The sequence below is a fragment of the Plectropomus leopardus genome, chromosome 8 (assembly GCF_026936395.1).
Source record: "Plectropomus leopardus strain MGB_pleo_1.0 chromosome 8, ASM2693639v1, whole genome shotgun sequence".
NCBI lineage: Eukaryota > Metazoa > Chordata > Actinopteri > Perciformes > Serranidae > Plectropomus > Plectropomus leopardus.
In genome coordinates, this window is record NC_142183.1 from 12,812,005 (window position 1) to 12,833,040 (window position 21,036).

Here is a 21,036-nt window from a genome sequence, read left to right on the forward strand (position 1 = left end):
TTGACATGCCTCTGAAGTTTTTTTGTCATTATGTGTCACTTTTTGACTACTTTTTCACCTCATCTACATACAAAATACCTCATGTCTTTGTGCCTTTGTGGAACTTTTGGGACAACATCGAGCCACCTACTGACCTTGAATTGATTGGTGAGTGGTTGGAGTGTAGAGCATTATCATGAAAGCAGTGTGGTGAATAAGTGCAAGAGCTTTTTTTTTTTAGGTAGAGGTATGGGGGGGGATCCATTTCTCTAATAATGATCTTATTCTCAGAGCTCCAACTCACAAATTCCTGTCCATCAAAAGACTTTCAGTTGTTTGCATTAACTTATTTTTTTATGTTAAAATACTTAATGTTTTTCATGTTATATCTCTACAGTAAACCCTAGTTGTTTCCTGTGTTACACTTCTGCACATAGACAAATAACTTAAGACTTCTTTCTGCTGCTAGTGTGCACTTAGTTTTACCCACTCTACTTTTCTCACTCTCTTCCACCTGACTTACAGCGAGCTGGCTGACATCTGCTCCTATCTTTATAGAGGTGTCATTGAAATTCAGTACAGCCATGAGTCCTGCAAAGCACAGGGAGAACTGCTCAGAGGGATATCCTGCACTACACACAACCATAACCCAAAAATCGTACATGTACAAACACAAGCACAGGCCGACAAATGTGCGAGCAAAACCATATTAATATATGTGCATGTACACACTCATAAACACACAAAATGCTGATATTTTGTGATTCAAGCATCACAGCAGTCCCTCTTGTCAGGCATTAATTAGCTGTGGCATTAATGGCCTTTAGTTAAATATACACTCAAAAATGCACCACAGTATTTAAATAAGTGTAGTATAGTTAATTGAATAAGATTCTGGTACATTTTTTTAACACTGTGTGACACTCACAGTGTGTATGTGTGTGTGCTTCAGGGTTTGTGTTCAAATGTTGCTTGCATTTGGATGCGAAAATGTGTTTCGTGCTCTGTGCAAGTTGTAACAGCTCGGTGAGAATCAATAAGTCAAGGCCGAAGTTCTGACCCAAGTGGATACAGACATTAAGGTTCCAGGGCTTAAATCCTTCCCTCTTTAAGCAGCAGAGCATGTAGCAGCTCCAAAACCGTACTCATTAGTTACTGAAACCACGAGCAGGGTTGTCTTCGGTCAGTAATTGTTAATAGCTGTTCCCCAATTTTCAACATATTATGTGTTAGTCCTAAGCTATGCTATCCCATTTCAGCCGTCAAAACAATTTGAGACCATTTAATATAATGCACTGATGCACATAACTCTAATTTCAGTATGTATGCCGTCAATGCAAAGAATGCAAAAGGGAAGTTCACTTCAAAATAGGTTTTAAACCCCTCAGATTGACTGACTGTGGGAATGTGACCAGCGCGAGCTTCATTGAAAGTCCATCAAAACTAACACACAACTCACAACTCTTCTCCAGTGCACCATAATTTATTCAGTGAATGAAGCATCAAAACCAAAGTGTAGTTTCTGGCTATATGAAACTGAAACTCAAAAACAACCTTTTACAAAGACAGCCAAGCAACTAAACCAGTTCGGGTGCCCTGTAGCTCTCCTGGTGTAGTGGGTGCCCCATGTACAGAGACTGTGGTCTTGCCGCCCCCCCCCCTGTTTCCTGTACATAATATGGGCAAAAGCCATAAAAACAATTTAAAAAAAAAAACACCAAACCACTTTAATATCTATATAGAGTATTGGAAGATGGATTTTCAATGCTTGTGTCGAAAGAAAATGCTATTAATGAAACGCTCAAGGCAAAAATCCATAACCATCCAGAACATGCTTTATTCAGTGAATGAAACAAAAACAAGGGCTACTGGAGAAGAGTTGTGGGACTTTTTAAATTTTGATTGATAGTTCCCTTAACTTCCATAAAAAAATGACTAGCTAAATTGACTTAACTTGAATTGAGGTAATGTCATTTTATAATACCAGGGGTGGTGCCCAACAATAACATTATAATAGAAATGAATTAAGCGACATTTTAAATGTTGTAATTAGGCTTTGGGCTGTATGTAACATTTAATACCATACTGAAATTTCACCAAGGTATACAGTATATGACAGTAAAAGTTTTTCAGACTAATGAATACACAATAGAAACTGACAAATGGTAAGAAAAGTAATATCCTTACACCTGTTTTCCTTATTAGATAGAGAGATACAACTGTACACCTTTTGAATTCAACTTTGTCATTGAAGACTGATTAATTGCCTCGTTAAATCATCAAAAAATACACCTCATTCAGGCTCAACAAAAACAAGATAAAAATTAACCAAAACATTTTGGTTGCTCTTGCTAGTAATCTAGTTAGTCAGTCCACTGTTCCAACAATCACCAGCTCCGGTTTGGTTGAAATAAATCCTTAATTCACCAAGTTAGATGTAAAAAAACATGCCATCATTCCCCACAGTCTCTCTCTGCTGCTGTAGGCCGCCGTCTGTTTATAGTCCTTTAACTTATCTGTCCACCACCTCCAGTGGAGACCAGAGACTGAGCTCTGGTGATGCATGCTGTACACCACATGCAGAGAGATTGTTAGAATGAGTAACACCTGTATTGATGACGGTAATGAAAAACATAATTCAGGATTTCTAAATACCCTGGTATACCGTAATACTGTGACACCGCAAAAGCCTAGTCATAATATTATTTATTAAATAAATATATAACTATTTGCATAGTTACTCCTTTAATATTGGAATTAAAACATACTGATTGGTTTCTACAGTAATAATTTATCTCTATCAAGAGGCTTCTCTGTTCCATTCAACTCAAGTATATATTCTTCTTAATGGAACTCTTTGATCTTCTCATATTTATTTAGATATTTATTTCCTCTGCTTATTGTGGCTCCCCGCCATCCCTTTCTCCCTGTCCCTGTGTTTTTATTTGATTATCAGTAAACAGTCTCCAGCTGTTTTGTAAAAGGTTGACTTTTATTCTGTTTCCCTGAAAATTCAAGGATGTTCAAGATCATATTTCAAATGTAATATTTTATTTTCTGACACACAAGCATTAAAAATCCATCTTACAGTCTCCTAAGTTTAAAAGGGTCACAATGGTTCACTTAGTTGGCTTTGGTTGCATAGACTTGCAAGTGATATTTAGCGTTTCTGCTTCACTTTGCCAGGAAGTGGACTTTGGTTTTGATCTTAACCTTGCTTTACTGATGGGGGCTGCTTTACCCTTCGGGTCATGCAATGATAAAGAATCCAGCTCTCCTTTGCTGAATTTTCTATCATTGTGGCTTTCTTTAGCTGCTTTTTGAAACACCAATGATGATATGTTGCAGGTCAACTTTCAGTGGGATTAGAGCCAGCAGAGTTTGCTGACTGTGCCTGTTGGCCCTGCCCTCGCCTTGTCCACATCTGGAGCACAGCCACTAGAACAGACTTTGTGCGTGTGTGTGTGTGTGTGTGTGTGTGTGTGTGTGTTTTCTAAAGCCTGAACTGTCTGCTGTGGGTCAGGCTAAAGTTAAGCGAGAGAGGGGGATATGAGTCACTTCAGAGGGGAAAACACAATCGCCCTTGTTATTTTGTTGTCAATCTGGTGAGGGTCAAGGTGGAAGTATCACAAATAGGTTAACCTTGAACTGACTTCTGCTTTGACTTTGGCAGGATGTCAGTGGTGGAAGGTTGCAACAAAAGTGCAAAGTATTTTTCATTGTTATTGTTGCCAAAAACACTTGCCAAGCAGTTGCCATACATAAAGCATTTAAGAATGTCTTTTTTTTTGTTATCACATTTAATGTTTTTGTCTCAGGCTTGGTGATAAAATGTTAACAATAATTATCTCTATAATTTTCTTATAGAGATAAAAAAAATATTTGATAAAATCCTTCATGTAATTAAACCACCCATAGGCCTGTAGAGGGGGGTGGTAATGCACCTTTAACACCAGTTGCCACCCACCCACCATAAACCAGAAGAAGATGAAGACAAGATCATCAATATTACAAGATTCTACAGGCTCATAAAATTATTTTCAGCATGATTGTTTTGGCCATGGATAATAGCGCAGCGCTACCCCACGATTGAATCTATCATATAACGTTAGTGACAGCTGTATTGTAGACTCATGTAATGCTAATATTAGCAAGTTAACAGGACTGACTAATTAGCTATTTCAGCTCAATGATACAACATTATGTGACTAAATGTAACATGAATTAATGTTAGTACATGTCCTTGTGTGTAAACCTGATTTTTGGCCTGAGCCATTAACCCAGGGTACTTCACGCCATCATGGGCCCTGGCTGTGACTCAGAGGTAGAGAAGTTTAGGTTTGGTGGTTGGATCACCGGCAGCTCCAGTCAACATGTCAAAAGTATTGTTGGGCAAGATACTGACATACTGACTCCCAAACTGAGTAGCAGGTGGCACCTTGCACTGTAGCCTTGGCTACCTGTGTATGAATGTCTGTTAATGGATGAATGTGACTCTTGATGAGAAAGGGCTTTTAGTGTTCAAAAATAACAAGAAAAGTGCTATAAAAGTACTGGTCCATTTACAGTCAAAGAGGGTAAATGGCTGCAGAAATTACACGTCTAAAAAATATTGACCACAGTTGAGATTGTTCTGTCCATTTATTGTTTACATTGTTAGTTAAAACCTTAACAAAGTGTTTTAAACTGTCTGCACAAAACGTTTAACATGCTGCTGACTAGAACTAAGATTTCTTTTTGTATTTATTGTTTTATTTATTGACATTACTTTGATTCTAATTGTTTAAAATCTACCTCAGATTCATGAAGTGTTCTGCTGTTTAGCAAATAATTGGTAAATAATGATTTGACTTTTTTTAACTGTTAAAATGATCAATTTTCGACTGATGGGGATTTTTTTATTGTGATTACATTTTTGCCATATCGCTCAGCCCTAGTTTTGTCATTTGAAGATTGTCTCTTGCATCAAGAAAAACATGCAGTCTATAAGGACACACTGATTTTTGTTGTTTTGGACGTAACCTCAGACAAAAATAAAATGTCTTTTATCCAGATGTAGTTATTACTGATAGGGCTGAAGGGATGCATTTTAGTCCTTTACTCATGGTCACTGAATGTGTTGATGTCTGAAGTCATGTAAGGCTTATTCTGTATCCAGAGAAGCATCCCTTATTCATAACTGCATGACAAGTAAATTGTAGGAAAAAAATGGGGGCTTTTGGTTTTGTTTAAAACTTTAAAACCCATTTATAAGAACATGGTCTTTCTTAAATAAAAACATATCCCTGTCTAAAATCGAGTTCTGAATAAATAAATCTCGTATATATTCAGCCCCATGGTTGAGCTGCCCCATATTTTTTTTTATATCTGACCTTTCAGTGTATTTATGTATACACACACACACACACACACACACACACTCACCACACATAAATGAAGAAGTAGCATACCCCTGCTGTAATTGAATTGCCATTACAAACTTTTGTGAGCGTATTTATGTTGAATAGAAAAGGGAATTGTTAATTTCCTCAGATTTTGTAGTTGCTATTTTCAGTGGTTGTTCTGGGTGTGCACACACACCATGGTGCCTTGGCCACTGCCCAGTGTTTCTTACAAAGTGAACCCTGCAGTGTTATTTTCATGCTGTTTCCAGCCTAATACCTCATTGTTTCTTTTTGTGCTTTTTCCTCAGCCTGCCTCTCTGTTGTGGTGCGCTTGTCTTGTCTTGTCTGGACACAAGATGTAATGCCACCAGCCTGATTATTGAGAGAATGTTGTGGGCCTAATTGTGTCTGTGTTATCAGCAAGTTGTAGTTGTGCAGACATGAGAGAATAAAGCAGTCTATAGATTTTGTTGTTTTTGGCCACAACAGAAAGAAGATAGAGGAAGAAAAAAAATTAAAAAAAAAAAAAGAAGAAGAAGAAAAGCTCACAGTGCTTAGAGATATACACATATTTTTTTTGTTGCTGTCACCCGGGGTACAAAAACACCTCAGTATGGACAGAGTGAAAGACAGACAGATAGGAAAAAGAATGAAAAAAAGAAGAGTAAAGAGACTGAATTGGAGAGACAGGGGTGAAATGCTTGGCCACATGGTCTGGTGGGAAATCCCCCACTGAGCTGGGAGCCCTGCGCCCTGGTGGCTAGATGAAATGTCTTATCTGCCGGCAGCAGGACTCTGTCCTTTAAGTAGAGCTAGGGAAAACTCATTGTCCAGCCAACCAGCATCTCAACTGATCCGTACTCCCTTTGACCTTTACCATTGCTGCCACCGACACATGCCAAACTTTAGATTGCGTAAAATGTAAGATTGCTCATTTATATAACATCTCTCACGTCTGTGTGTTTCCTCGCACAGTTGTGTTGACAGCATTGTTCATAGGTCATATTTGTTTCATAAGGGAAAGGGTGAGACACGTGACATTTACCTGACTGCAGACTGTCTTTTACCAATCCTTGTGGTATCTTTCCTCTCAACTAATCTACCAACCTCTAATGAGCAGGAAATTAAGTTGTAACGTGGCTATCATACAGCATGATATGCACTAATTGCTCAGATTGTATCTGTATTATTTTTTACAAAGAGCAGCAGGGTGCTCCAGTAATTTTCATTAATTACACACAAAGAATGAGTAATTAGATTTTTCATTATTTATTTTACAACTTTTTGTCTATGACTTTTTTGTAAGTGTAGGGTAAAGACTGGGGGTGTGTGTCTTAATATGTTTGGATTCATTACCTCCCAAGATCAGTGTTGCAGGCATTATGTGAAAATGTTGAATTTTCCTTGGTTTTTCTTTGAAAAAAATCTGCCGGGCAAAGCCCTCTGTTCTGTCAACAGTATCAGCTTAACACCACCAGAACGTGTTCTTGCAAGTCACTCTTCTCCCACATGCATTTATTTTTGTTGGTCCAAACCTGCAAGGTGTTGCTGTAAACTGTCATATGTTCTTTGTCAGCTTGAGTTATCAGGGAAGGATGAAGGGCTTAGAGCAAGCTCGTGGCTTCTGTGCCAAATCATTTTATTTAGAACGGCAAAACAAGCACTGTTTGGACATCCTCATGCTTCGGAAAATTGTATGTCAGATTCAAATAATCAAATCAGTAGTTAAAAGTTGAAGGGATTTGTTTCTGTGTACAGTTCTGCTACAGTGTTGGTTGTCATTTTTTTGTCTCTTCTTAAAGTGAGGTTTCAGAATAAGCTGATCATCTGTTCTCTTCTTCAGCATTTAGTTTGGCAATGAGTCATATCATTCTAGGCCTGGGGAATATATTGATACTATATTGATAGAGTGATTTGAGACAAGATTTGATTATGTTGTCTTTTCCTGGTCTTAAAGTTCCAGTGTGTAGAGTTAGGGGCATCTATTGGAATATAATATTCATAACTATGTTTTTAAAATCCCCTGAAAATAAGAATTGTTGTGGATTTTTTTAGCTAATCAGCACCTTGCAGATTCAACGAGGAGGAATAACATAACAATGATGGCGAGTGCTATAATAAAGATAGATATGCCGTTGAAGCTGTTCTGAATTAGGATGTTGCTGAACATAGTATCTAGTTTTTTACTTCGCTCCACTCTATTATTAAAACAATGGCAAAACAGGTATGTTGGCATGGCTACTTATTGCTGTCTACTTGGAATAATGTTAAATTTAGGCAGGTATGTTGGGCTCTAATGATAACTACATGAAAATCAAATCCCCCTCTCCCACGAAAAACTGTCAGTGGTTTCAGTGTCAGACTGAGGATGGAAAAGGAGTGTAAGGAGATGCTAATTCTGTCTGATATGAGGCAATATTGAGGTATGAAGTCAAATAATAAAAATTAAAAAAATTTAATTTTCTCCATCTTGCCCAGCCACACGCCTGTCAAATGAATACAGTGTGGTCATGATTTTGCTACAAGGGAAATGTGTATTTTGACACAAAGCTTTGGAGGATTTTCATATTGGACATCTGAAGAAACCATTGTAACATGTTCATCTCACGCTGTGATAAATTACAAAGACGCAAGTGCAGTGTCGTTCCTCTGTTCTCGCATCACTTGCTAATTGCTGCTCTTGATCACACAACACTGCAAGAGATAAGAGATTTGAGAAAATATTGTTTCCACGATTTCGTATGTACGGTATGCGTATGACGGAGAGAGAAAGAGAGGGGTAGCACGGCAGACTGGATGGAAGAAGTGGTGGCAATCAGCTATCTCCCAGCTCTAGCTTCTCTGCCAGACACATTGCCGCCATGTGGTTTTCCAGTAAGCTGACAAAGAAGCTGAATAATGTATCTATCAGTCTGCCTGAGTGTGCCGAGCACTGGGCACTGAGGAGGCTGCCAGCTTGTTATAGGCTCATTACAGGTGAAGATGACATGTGGAGGTGCAGCCGCCTTGGCATTGTCTCCCTGCCCTGCCCTCGATAGAAGGCATAGCACTCTGTCACTCCCCATGGCAAAGAGAAAGGGAGACAGAGGTGAGAGAGGAGGAGGGAATGAGCCTCAATGCTCCCCTAACCCCCCAAAATGAAATTGACAGGCTCGCTGAAGTAATTGCTCCCAGCACTATTTTCTTTGGCAGGAAATACTGTTATCGACAAATAGGGGATTCAATAAGCGGCAGGAGATGAGGCTCTAGGCTGTGGTCAAAAGGCTGTGTCTGTCCTCTACTGTTGAGGTTGTCTCCTGATGCTCTATCTCTCTGGCTTGCCCTTTCTCCCCCATACTCATTCTTTCTCTGTTTGTATCTCACCCCTGCTTTCTCCTCACGTCTCCCTCACTCTCCAGCTTCTGCTTTTTTCACTTTGTACGTCCTGCTACTTCATCACACACAGCCCACACAACATCTCCCTCCCTCATCCCTGCGTATTTCCTTGCTCCGTTTCTCCAGGGCCTCTTTTTGACCATTTTGTTCTGTTGACCATTTTTGTGAGCCTGAAGGGGAAAACTCTATTACCCAATAGCCAGCAGGTAATGCCACCTCCCTCTAATCCTCAGATTGTTTCTCTGCTGCCAGTGCAGTGGTGTAATGTTGATATTATCCCATAGGATTCCATTGATTTGCGCTAGGGTCATGAAAAAGCAGTTTATGGTCAGTGTCTTTGGTTTCCAGAGGTCAGTGCATGCGGTGAAACCAGAGCTCGAGCTTTTCTGGACATAGTGGTATGCCTGCTGGGAACTACAGAGAAGTAAGAAGATAGATACAAAGTGCGTGATGTGTTTCCCTCTCACTGCCCTGTGCGTTATCGAGGAGGTAATGTTCTGAAAATGCAGCCGCATAATCGGCCACATCCAAAACTGGAAAAGCAGTAATTCAAGAGGCGTGTTAATATTTGAAATGGAGAGTGCTTTTTCACATCATATTGTCACTTAACTTTTATATAATTTACTATTTCACAAATTGTTTACACCTCTGTGTGTATATATATATATATATATATATATATATATATATATATATATATAATTTGTATTACTGTCCACATGAACTTTTATTACTATGTTTTATTTATGTTTAAGCTATGTTTTCAACTGTTGTATGCCTTAGATTCAGATTTTGCTTTTATTTGCATGATTTTCTTTTTATATATATATATATATATATATATATATATATATATATATATATATATATATAATATATATTTAATGAGCATTGTTGAAAAGTGCCTGAGGCATAAGATTTTCATTGCCTAAAACTGCATCTTGATGTGATGCACATATGATAAAAATAAAGAACTTGATCTTTAACTCATACTGTACATTCTCTTGCTATGGGAGTAAACATTATGTTCTGATGGCCCTTGAGTGCGGTATGTAGCCACAACATATGTGGTTTTTCTTTACTGATTGTACTTTTGCCATAGTACTAGCACCTTGACTCAAGCTGTGCACGGGCATTTTTCTATTTTTTCTATTTTTGTTATGATGGCCCTGTTTGTTTGCCAAAAAGTGGATATACTTACAGCTGAATATCAAAGTTTTATCAGTAGTGTCTAAGTTTCAGTTCAATTTGAACCAGAGTTCATGATCATGCTGACAAGCTGTCCTTGACAATGCCACTGAGAACATTTCATTAAGCTCTAACACCTCCTAAGTCAAGCCTCGGCCAAATGGCAGGTGATTGGTCTTCAGACATGCATGAAACCCACTGCAGGGGCTTTAATACATCTCACCTGCCATTATCTTTCAGGCTTTATTCAGCACAGCGGTGACATATCGCCTCTCCACCGTCGACCCAACTGTGTTGTTTTAGCATTTGTTATTCATCGAAAACGATCCACTGCACACATCAATGTGTTTTGAAAACCCCAGCCTTCTCTACAGTAAAAACAGTTGGTGATTTGACTGCTGTGATGAGTGCAACAATGCTCAGCCTGAGTATATAAATGCCAATCGTTGTTAATCTTTTCCCTCCTACCCTTTTGGAGGACTTTCATGTGCTGTATGTTGTTCCTGCATTCCTGGCATGATTGGATCAGGGCACATGTGATGCACTGCTCCAATCAGTTGTTTAAATGATTCTGGTCCCAGGCCTTTGGTAGGTCCCTGTCAAGGGAGTATCTGCTCTATTCGATAATGAAGACTGTAGTTCAGCCTTCTTCTTAATAGGGAAGAAAGCCCCTGGAGGATCTATAGGCCCATTCTGCTAAAAGTGTCTTAAATTAATGAGCACTTTTGTTCAGTTTGCCAGTAAGGGACTGTGTGGAGCTGCCTAATGGTCCGGATACAGTTCAGGTACAAGTTCAGTTAGAGTCTAGACCAGGGGTCCCCAAAATCTTTTGCATTCATACCGTTTTTATTGACAGTGGGTATCACAGCTGAAATAAAAGTTAGGCTCTAAAGGTCCAGGCACACCAAACTGATATCAAAGACCGAGCGATGACAAGGGCTGACTGTTATGTCTTTATGTCACCTCTGTCTCAGCAAAAAAGTTTCAGTTTAACACACCTCAAAGTCAACAGCCAACTAAGGGCTCATTTAGGCTCAGTATTACAAATGGAGATCGACAGAGCCCTCTGTCTGTACTACAAGATCATTTTGTTGGTATTTCTGCACTTTTTCGGAGAGCATACTGATATAGTCGGAACAGGACAGTACCACCTGAGATCATGGAGGCAGTGTAGTGTAGTTCGAGCTAGATATGACTGTAGGAGACAGCGAAGGAATTTAAATAACCGTGAAACAGAACAAATCTGTAATACAGGACAGCTTATAGTAATATATAGTAAAATTACTCTTTTGTGAAATGTTTGATTCTGCCCTGTAGTGGCATTTATTTTCATATTGAAAATGATGTTTGCATGTTTAAAACAGAGGATTTTGTTTTTGTATGTAAAAGTAGTCTAAATGATTACTAAAATAATCACATCTAATATAACAAGTTTGTTTCACTGTCATGCCCTCTTGATTTAAATCATTTTTTCTCTCACTTTGATTTCTTTTCTTGTGCCTTTAGCTTAACTGCCTATCTGAGGGATTTCATTCACCAGTGTGTTCTGGCATCTCCAACACTGATTTAACATGCTGAATTGGTCAAAAAAACTGCCAAAGGCCAACTAGTGTTGTGTAGACACCCCAAAAGCCAGGCTGACAACTGCTTACCAGTAGCCATACATTGACTGACAGCTGAGCATTTACTTGTTGTGTTAGGGCCTGTATGTCCAATCTGTTGGTAAGGAGCACTGTTCTAGACACAGTATGTCCAGGATGTGCCTAAACGTCAGATTTTCATCTTTTGCCTTTGGCAAAATGTTAAAAAGGCAACATAGAACTAGTTAACTGCTGAACCTGAACAATAATTTCATCATGCCTGGATTGGCTGATTATCATATCATGGCATTAGTTCAGAATGATTTTTATACTTCTTTTTTTAGAGGCCTTCATAAGTAACCCTCGGAGGCATACCTTGGATACGCATAACCTGAACAAAATTATTGGGCTGTGATTGAAAATGCTAATTTCCTTGAACTCTGTACATGATAATGTAGATTGAGGCTTCACAATCCAAAGTCTAAAGAAAGAAATCGTGTGTTCTGGCAGATGCAGACACACACACACACACACACACACACACACACACACACACACACACACACACACACACACACACACACAGTCATAGTTCATTGACTATTAAGGGTAAAGTTCCATACAACATTGTCCAAAAGTGAGTCAAACATGAATTAAATGAACTTTTCTTTGTGCTCTGATTTCAATAGTCTGTTAAACCACTCCCACTCAGGGATTTTTTGATTGATTTTTTTGAAGTACTTAAACAAGCAGGGAAAAAAAGTAAATGTCATGGTTGTGCCTGCAATAAAGACAGTTTCACATTGCTGTCTTAAAAACTTGAATAAAGTCCCAGCATTTCACCTTGGGGATTTGTTAAGTGTCTGGAGTATCTGTTTTTCTCTTCTGCTCCATCTAATTGAGCTTTCACATAGTGTATATCTGTTCTTATCATTTTCATTATTTTTATAGTCAGTTTCAAGAAAGGCATGTAGAAACTGTGTTAGGCCAAAATGTGCAACAAAGAGTCCTGTGGTAGGTAATAGTTGAAAAATCTAGATAGTAATGAAGGATTCTTGCCTCTCCTTATAGCCTAATAACTATCGTCAGTCAGACAAAAGCTAAGCGAGTCACTCCTCCACATTCACCCAACAGTGCTTAAGACGAAGATGAATGGGGTAAGTGTTCATATGGATCAAGCTGTGAAAGACTGAGAAAAGACAGAAGCACAAAAAAAGATTTATAGCTAAATCAAAGTATAGTTTGGAATATGAGACTATTATGTGAAAGTACACTCTTGGGTTTAACTTGCTCTTTTTTCTAACAAGTGCTGGTATCAAAATAGCAGAAGAGATGAAAATGTTTAATGAGAATGGTAGAGAATTACAGTAGAAGAAAATAATGGTTTACTGAAGCATAACAAAATGAATGATAAGATTAAATCTTATTTGTGGAGCGTCATTGGTAGATGCTTCTTTTCATGTTTTTTTTGTGTGTGTTGCTTGCAAAATGTCCTCATGAAAAGGGTTCCTACAGATCCTTGAAAACCTGAAAGAGTGCATTGAATTAATCTAAAATACCATAATTGGTTTTAAAATGTATATGTTAAAATGTTCTTTCAAATGACAAGACAAGAATATACAGAATGTCTCTAACATTAATGTCACGAAGATAAGGATAGTAGAACAAAAAACACTTATTTTGTTTGTGGCCAGGATTCTCAGATTAGAGGATCCACTTCCTGCTAGTAATTTGTCACTGTAGCCAGGACAATATCGAGAACTGCAAATGCAACAAAAAAACAGGGGTGGTATTTAACCGAGATTTCACGGCTTGGCTAAAACTGGTACAAGGTAATGCATACGAGCAACAGTGTATTTTATGCAAAAACTCGGCATGATGGGAATCAAGGTAGTAATCCTGCATGCAAAGTAAGAAACACAACAAAAAACTCACCAACAAAGCCAAATATTTTCCAAAAAAGCAATATTCTAGTTACAATGCACTTTTTGCAAACTCTTCCCAAGAGTACATAAGTAGAGCAGATTCATTTTTTTTATTTATTTTTTTTATTTTTTATTGTAAAATTGATCTTCAGTTTCAATCTGAGTTGCATTAAAAAAAGTCTTAATCTAACATAAAGGTGTAGGAGTTCTGATATAGACATTAAGGTACTTGACTGCTTGTGCTTACATTTCCACTTTGAATATTAAATATAGTTTCGATGCTGGTTGTGATTGGAACTGCTCCTGTTCAGCTTTGGCAGGAGTCAGTCCTGCAGTGATGAATGTGATTTCACATCAACTTTTATCAGATAGACACTGCTAGCCATTATTAAGCCAACATGAGCTCAGTTTATATCTAAGGCATTGTTATTGGTAGCTTGCTGTTGTTAGACTGCCTCTTCTTTTTCCAAAAAAAAAAAACTCCAAACAACTTTGTTCTTTCATGTTGACTGTGCATTGCAGGAGAGCAGCAGGCCTCTCTTTTCTCCAGATAAATGAGCTAGCTTATTACTTCCCAAACTGCCTATTAGCTCAGCTCACTTTGTGGGGCACCAGCAGTCTCAGGATGAACACAGTGAAGATGATTGTGTCTAGTCTGGTTCAGCATATGTGATGCTGTTCTCATTTTGTATTGTGTGGTACCTTGACTCAACCCCCACCTGAAATGTAGCTCATTTTGACAACAGGACCTGAAAATGACTAATTTAACACATATTTGTTATTGCAGCCTGTTCTGGGAGTAGAGCTAATGTGGTAAAATTAATCAATTTGCAAGCAAAGCTTTTTCATTTGTATTCCTCAAATTGATGTTGATTGCTGGACTGCATGGAAACAATGCCAGACCATAGAGCCAATCAATCTGTTACTTAGGAATCAAGCTGTAGCTCAATCTAGTGTACAATGTTGACTACACTGTATGCTGGGAGAGTGATTGTGTAAATGTGTGTTTCCCTGCTGTGGTGTAAGTGTGTGTATTGCTGCCAATAGGTAGTCTCATTGTGTAAGCATCAGTGTAGCAACATGTCCCTAGAGCCCTCTGTGAAGATTATACACGAGAATCCATTTACTTCAAGCAGGAGCTGCGGCAGATAGCACGCAGAGCCTGTGTTTGGCTCTCCCCGAGTACAGTCCATCATTAGAATATTGGCTGATTGAGGGAAAAAAAAGAGAAATTGGCCAACAACTCTCTAGGCACTCGGTCATCCTTTTTCTTTAACACAGAAGTTTTTGCCAGCTTTCATCACTAGCATCTATGGCTAAGTCTGTTCCTAATGGTCTAGTTTAATATGACTAAAAATGTCAGGTCGGTGCCAACAGTGTCCGTTATCGTTCAGTAATCTTTCTTTGTATTTAGGAAGATGTTGATGTAAATCATACATGGATGTCCTTCAGCTCTGTCCTCAAATTTCTTCTGTTGTTGATCACCATTGTTGTTTTTGGCCCTATTACCAATGTGTTACAGTGTATGACAGTAATCTAATAACAGTCCTGTTTATATTTTGTTTTCAGGGTGGACTAAGGAACAGCAAGCATGAGTGCACACTTTCATCCCAAGAATATGTCCACGAGCTGCGTTCTGGCATCACAGAAGAAAAGCTGCTCAATTGCCTGGAGTCCCTCAGAGTGTCTCTCACCAGTAACCCTGTCAGGTTAGTAACATTACAAGCTTTTTCCTCACACTGCAAACTGTGCCTTTTGTTCTGGGTGATATTCGCAAAAATCATCGCTCAAAGCGCTTTCTGATTGTCTCTTATTATCCGCATGATGATAGAAGGTTCATTAAAATCAAAAGAAGACTCTTAGAGGACTTTTTGCTAGCAACAATAAAGACAGATACTATGTAGTGTCAAGATACAGCACTCTCTGTGAAGGATCATCTGTATCTTTAGATGTAGATTTTACAGTCCCACAATGGTTAAGAAAAAAGTTAGGTGGTTCAGTTTTTCTCTGAAGGATGCTATGTTAAGTACCCAATTGAACAAACACACAATAGACATGCACTGCTGGAAATACTGCACTGTAATGTCGACACATTAGTACCCTTTTCCCACCATAATTATTCTGTGTATGCAGGCTTTTAAATGCAACACTTCTCTGCTGTAGACAAGTATACCTATCTTTTTTTCCCACTGGTGTTTCAAATTGACATCATGGATGGGCATGGAAGCAGGTTAGTAAAGCAGAAAGAAGCAGGAAAGCCAGTGAAAATTTTACGATGATCGCTTACTTATTCAGTCTCTCCGTCAAAGTCCATGCCAACTAAATTTGGAACGATGTTTGAGCTCTCATTGTATGATAATGGGATAATTGGTTTCATATTGCCATCACTACTGATTAAAACCAATCTGAACTGGAGCCAATGAATATCAGAATCGTCAAAGAGCTTATTTTTGGTGATTATCGAAAATTCCATTCAAAAATCCCATAAGGTTTTTGACGAGGGAACCAGTGGGATGCTAACTTCATGATTGGCCTACAAAAATGTCATTCCTTCACCACTCTATTAGGGTAATGTTATATGAAGTGATTTAATGTCTGTGAAAAAATTAATCATTTTTTTCTGTGGTCTTGGCCACGTTTTTATGTGACATGATCCCAACTAGACAGCTGTAACTATTTTATACTATATGTATGAATGGACCAGCAACACTTAAAGGGTGCAGTGGCAGACCGTGTACTGCGAACCCACCCTGACTGCACTGAAGAATCACTTAGCTGTGTTTGTGGTAGAGCACAGCACAGTGGATTTGACGAAAGCCCAGACTAAGTGATAAAGTGCAAGGACAGGCGCAAGCTGCACATAAGAGCTCTCACTCATGCTATCAAGCTTTTTTCTGTTGAGAAGAATTTACATTTGAGATACATTTTATTGCAAGGTGCTGACTGTTGTCCACCTCAGTGGGATCTAAACACAATTTGGGTTGTCATGATGGGAAGAACATTTTAGTGTAAAAGGCTTCGTATATACCATTAGTTGCCAGTACACCTAGCTTAAACAAACGCAGTCTAATACAACATCTTTGCAGTATTTTATTCATAAAAGTTAGAATGCTTTCTTAACAGTTTAGAGAGGTGGTAATTCATCTTTATAATCTGTATGGAGGCTGCAGTTTGTGGTGCAGTTGAATTGCATAGCATTACAATGACACTGTCATATATCGTTTTATCCACCCCATATATATCAGTGAGGATAGGCTTACATACATACAATAACATAAACACCTCTCCATATAATGCAGCGTAGTTTACCAGCACCTAGAACTACATCCTTTAAAATAATCCTACAGTTAAATAAGCACCTCCTAAAGAACAAAAATGAATTATTGCAACGTTCATGATGGTAGGTTATATTCCAGGACTGTGTAGGTGTACCTAATAAAGTGGCGTTTATGAACCTGGAATGTCTTAAAGATGCAAAAAAATTGTACTTCTACTTTTGAGAATTCACAAAGTATACTCTATCCATTTGTCTATTTATTTTCATTTTAAGAGCAGAAGTATGCTTTGAACATGGCTTTCTACAGCTGTATCCCTCTAAATGTTAATTACTCCTCTCCAATTACTGCGGTCCCCCAACGTTAATCACAGCAAGTGAATGTCTGCTGGAAACCATTTACTTCTAATTGAATGTATGTAAAGGAACTTCATTGGACTTGTTCTATGTGGATTGATCAGTTATGTTAGACAAGATGGACGCCCAGCTTTTAAACAAACACATTGAATAGTGTAGCTGGCCAAACGAACACAAGCTTATAGTCACTAGAACTGTCATTCCAGACCACTCTGTCCATTAAGCTCTAACAGATAGGAAGCGTGGTTTTCCCCATCAGAAAGCCAGCCGTTCTGAGACCTTAATAAGCTTGTGGCTCTGTGTCATGTGTACAACCTGCCTCTGATCTACTGGACCAAAATAAAACTGGCCACAGTGTGCACTGTTTCTCTTTATCTGTGAGAAACCTTTAGAAAACTGCAGTCAACATGATTTTAGATGTGTTTTTTTGGTACTCAGCTCTGTCCTGTTGAGCCCTGATTGTCTCTCGAGCCATTCATTACGAAGCCTCACTGAGTTTGTAAGCCTTGTCTCTACTTTTTACCCAAATTCTCTGCCTTCTCTCTTTAAATGGGATCTTCAATTTTAATTCGGTCCCGATAGTGCAACAGAACCCTTAGTGACAGCAGATCCTTTAAATTATTTACCAGCCCACTGTTGAGGAGATGTTTCTTAATGTGAATCAATGAATAGTGCATATTAAATGGTCATTGGATAAGTGGAATACTTTTTTATGGTAACCCTGGATACAGAGAAAGGACCTGCCAGCATGGCCCCAGAGGAGCTTTTATTTAATCTGTGTGCTACCACCAGCATTACCACTGCATCTCTGCATTGAGCAATTTCAGAAAAAAAAGCACAAGGAATTGTGTGCTCTCGCTAAAACCCTGCACTGCTCGAGGCAACCATTCATATGTGCATAGAGTGGACATTTTTATTTTAGAGCAACTCTCTTCTTCTGTTTAAAACTGTGAGCCAACCAACCAGATGAACATGACATGTTGGTTTGATTCATGTATACAAATATATTCAGTTGGTACAATTAGCTACTGATGCATACACAAAGGAACCGTAGATGGATTTATAATGCTGATCATGAATTCAAATTTAAAGTATGTCATATAGTTTAATGAATAGCTAAGTAATTATTCCTCGAGTGATTGCAGAGCTGTGAAGCCAGTCTCCAAAGTCTCCAGCAAGCTGTGGGGAGTCAAGTCAGCTCATCCACTCAGAAAGGCCAACTTGTGCCGAGGGGATGTAAGTCAGGCCAGGCTTGCCCTCTGGGTGTTTTCAAATGGCTGAACCTTTGACCAGCACGTAAGGGACCACTGCTTTATAGAGGAGTCGCCTCCTACGAATGGCCACCTCCACGCAGGAGAGGAAGCCACCTTTTGAGTGGTGTGTGCTGGACTGGACCATGCCAGCCTCGACAAACACCGGTCCTCAGCTCATCTTTACGCCTCTCATTATTTCTCTCCTGGGTAAACTGTCCTGATTGTTTTCTTGAAGCATGGATAAGGTTACTCCTAATGAATATGAATGCACTTAATTGTCATGGATCACGGCACACAGGAAATCCACATTTGGTACGTTACTCTTCTGACTTCACTATGTTAATGTAACCTTTGTATGCTATGTTATCTTATACTGAAAATATCCATGAAGTAGATGGCTGAGCAGTGCAGTCATGCTTGTTTTAATTTACACCTTAGAATAACGATCTGACGGTCTTCTTTTGAGTATTGATATTTTGGGGACTTTATAAATTTTAGCTAAAAAAATGAGCAAATTCTTTGGTGAAAGCTGACTAGTAATACGCCTGTGTAAATATAGAGACATACTGGTAATTTGTGCATAATATACTCCAATGTACTTCACCTTGCTGGTTACAGTATACCACTAAACAGTTTTTTCTCATTACAGAGACAAACTCTCATTCGAACAGAAATGCCAGTGTAATGCCAAGAGCTGAGCACTTCAAATTTTTTCTCAAAGCTGAAAAGGCCACACAAACTCTAAGGTTGTCTTGCCTGTGTTCATTATTAGAAGAATTAGGGGGCTCAAACTAGCCCAAAATACTCAGATGAACGCATATATGGGACTTAATACTTTTGACTAAAATAAAAAATAAATACCATCAGTTTATCAAGATCCATGAGCAAGAAATTGAATCCAATCTCTGTCAGAATTCAGTAAAAAATGACTGTAGATGAGCTGAAAAAGTTGATCCTTGTCTAAAAATTGGACTAAATTCTTTATCAAGAAATGTTTATGTCAATGGATAAATAATGGCTTAATTTTTGCCCTGATCCTTAATACATGAAAGGCAGATTTATATTCCTTTATATTATTGACATAAAGAACAAATGCTGTGATCTAATGTTGAAATACTTGAGATAGTTTTGATATTGATGTGATGATTAAATCAAAACCAGCACTTTGTTTCATTAAACTTTGAGCCTCATTATATACACTGAAATGAAAGTCTCACCATCAAAGTGTTGCTGCTCTTTCTCAGTTATTGCTTACCATTGCTTTTTGTTTTTCCTGTGATGTTTGGGCAGCCTGCTAATTTGCTCCCAGAGGCCTGTGTTTGTCTAATAGTTTAATTGGCTGGGCTGTGCACCTGTTTGGCAGCACAGGTGGCCACAGGGCCATTGTGCTGAGGGCCTTATCTCCCAGGCACTTCCACACAGGTGTGTGGCATGCAGCCTTTGCAGATCCACCCACAGATGGCATTGCCTGGAGCACCCGCCGCTTACTCTGTTTCCACTCTCTTCTCCTCAGCTGCCATGTTTTCCACTTCTCTTTCCGTCAGAATTTCCCCAGCCAATTATTTATTCTCTACTTCATTCTCCCCATTTTAATTTTGTCATTTGGATACTCTCTTCTTAATTTAGAAGTGTCAGATTGACTAGCCACTTTTCATTAATTTCTTAATCCACTGATGTGAATTGAGATGCCAACTTACAGAAAATTACAAATCTCTTATTTTCTCATTTAGTGAGAGAGAAATACAGCAGTGTTTCAGTCCGGCCTTCTTTTTTGCACTCATTTCACAGTTTTCACTCTCTGTCTCACACAGAAACACTGTAATAAGATTCTTGTTAAAATATGTGAAGAAATGTGATATTTTAACAGCCTTTTTTTTCACTAAGAACTAAAGCAAAACTAATTTATATTGTAGTTGGATTTTATCTGTGCCTGATGGGGCGTACCCTACTTTTACACTTGATGTGATAATGTCAGTCTGAAGCTATGGGGTTAAAGCTCACTCCCTCTGATCTAACTCAGCTGCAGATCCATCAATACACTTCCCATTATAAAAATAGTAGAGTGGTTTTAGCGTTTTTTAGCAGCAGAGCACACATCCATGGCCTCAGCGTTTGAGCTCCCTATGTTTAGCCCTCAGCATTACACTATGACTCTGTCAAATCCCGACAGTGACTTCCATATTAGATCTGCTAGCTCTCAGATCCCTGAGACATATTTAAGCAAAATTGAACTGGGCTCCTTACTTTTCATTATGTGAAATCTTCACGGTACGAGTCAGACATTTTCTCGGGGGCATTTTCTTGTGGGGTCTTTTTATGGAGGCGGGAGACATTTGCTGACACCGGAGTTTCTCTCTGTGTCTGGGTACTCAAGGTGTGGGTTGTTGTGATGATCTTGCTGCTCTGCCACACAGGGTTTCTCTGAGTCTGAATCAGTCTCACCAGCTTTTCTCAGTCGAATTCGTGTAGCTTAGCACCGAGGGTTGCATGGAACACTAGTAATGGGCTTTTTACGAGCTCTGAAGTTACTACGCCTGCTAACATAAAGCTGCTTGTCCTATTGACCGTCTGTTCTAATGCACAGCTTGATAAAGCATTGAATAACATACTGAAAAACACAAACATTTCTGCCAAGTACAGTGATGGTGCTCCCCATATAATGATTAAGCAAAGACCCTAAATGAACAAAGAAATTCCCTTATCTCATAATCTATATGTATT

General features: G+C 38.7%; 1 protein-coding gene across 1 annotated transcript in view; it reads left to right on the forward strand.

Annotated features, from left to right (window-relative positions):
- Nucleotides 1-21,036, forward strand: part of diaph2 (diaphanous-related formin 2) — a 462,996-nt gene that overhangs the window by 99,511 nt on the left and 342,449 nt on the right. Inside the window, 1 exon segment of the mRNA XM_088080903.1 lies at nt 15,001-15,140. Within this exon segment, the coding sequence (XP_087937029.1) occupies nt 15,001-15,140 (140 nt within the window).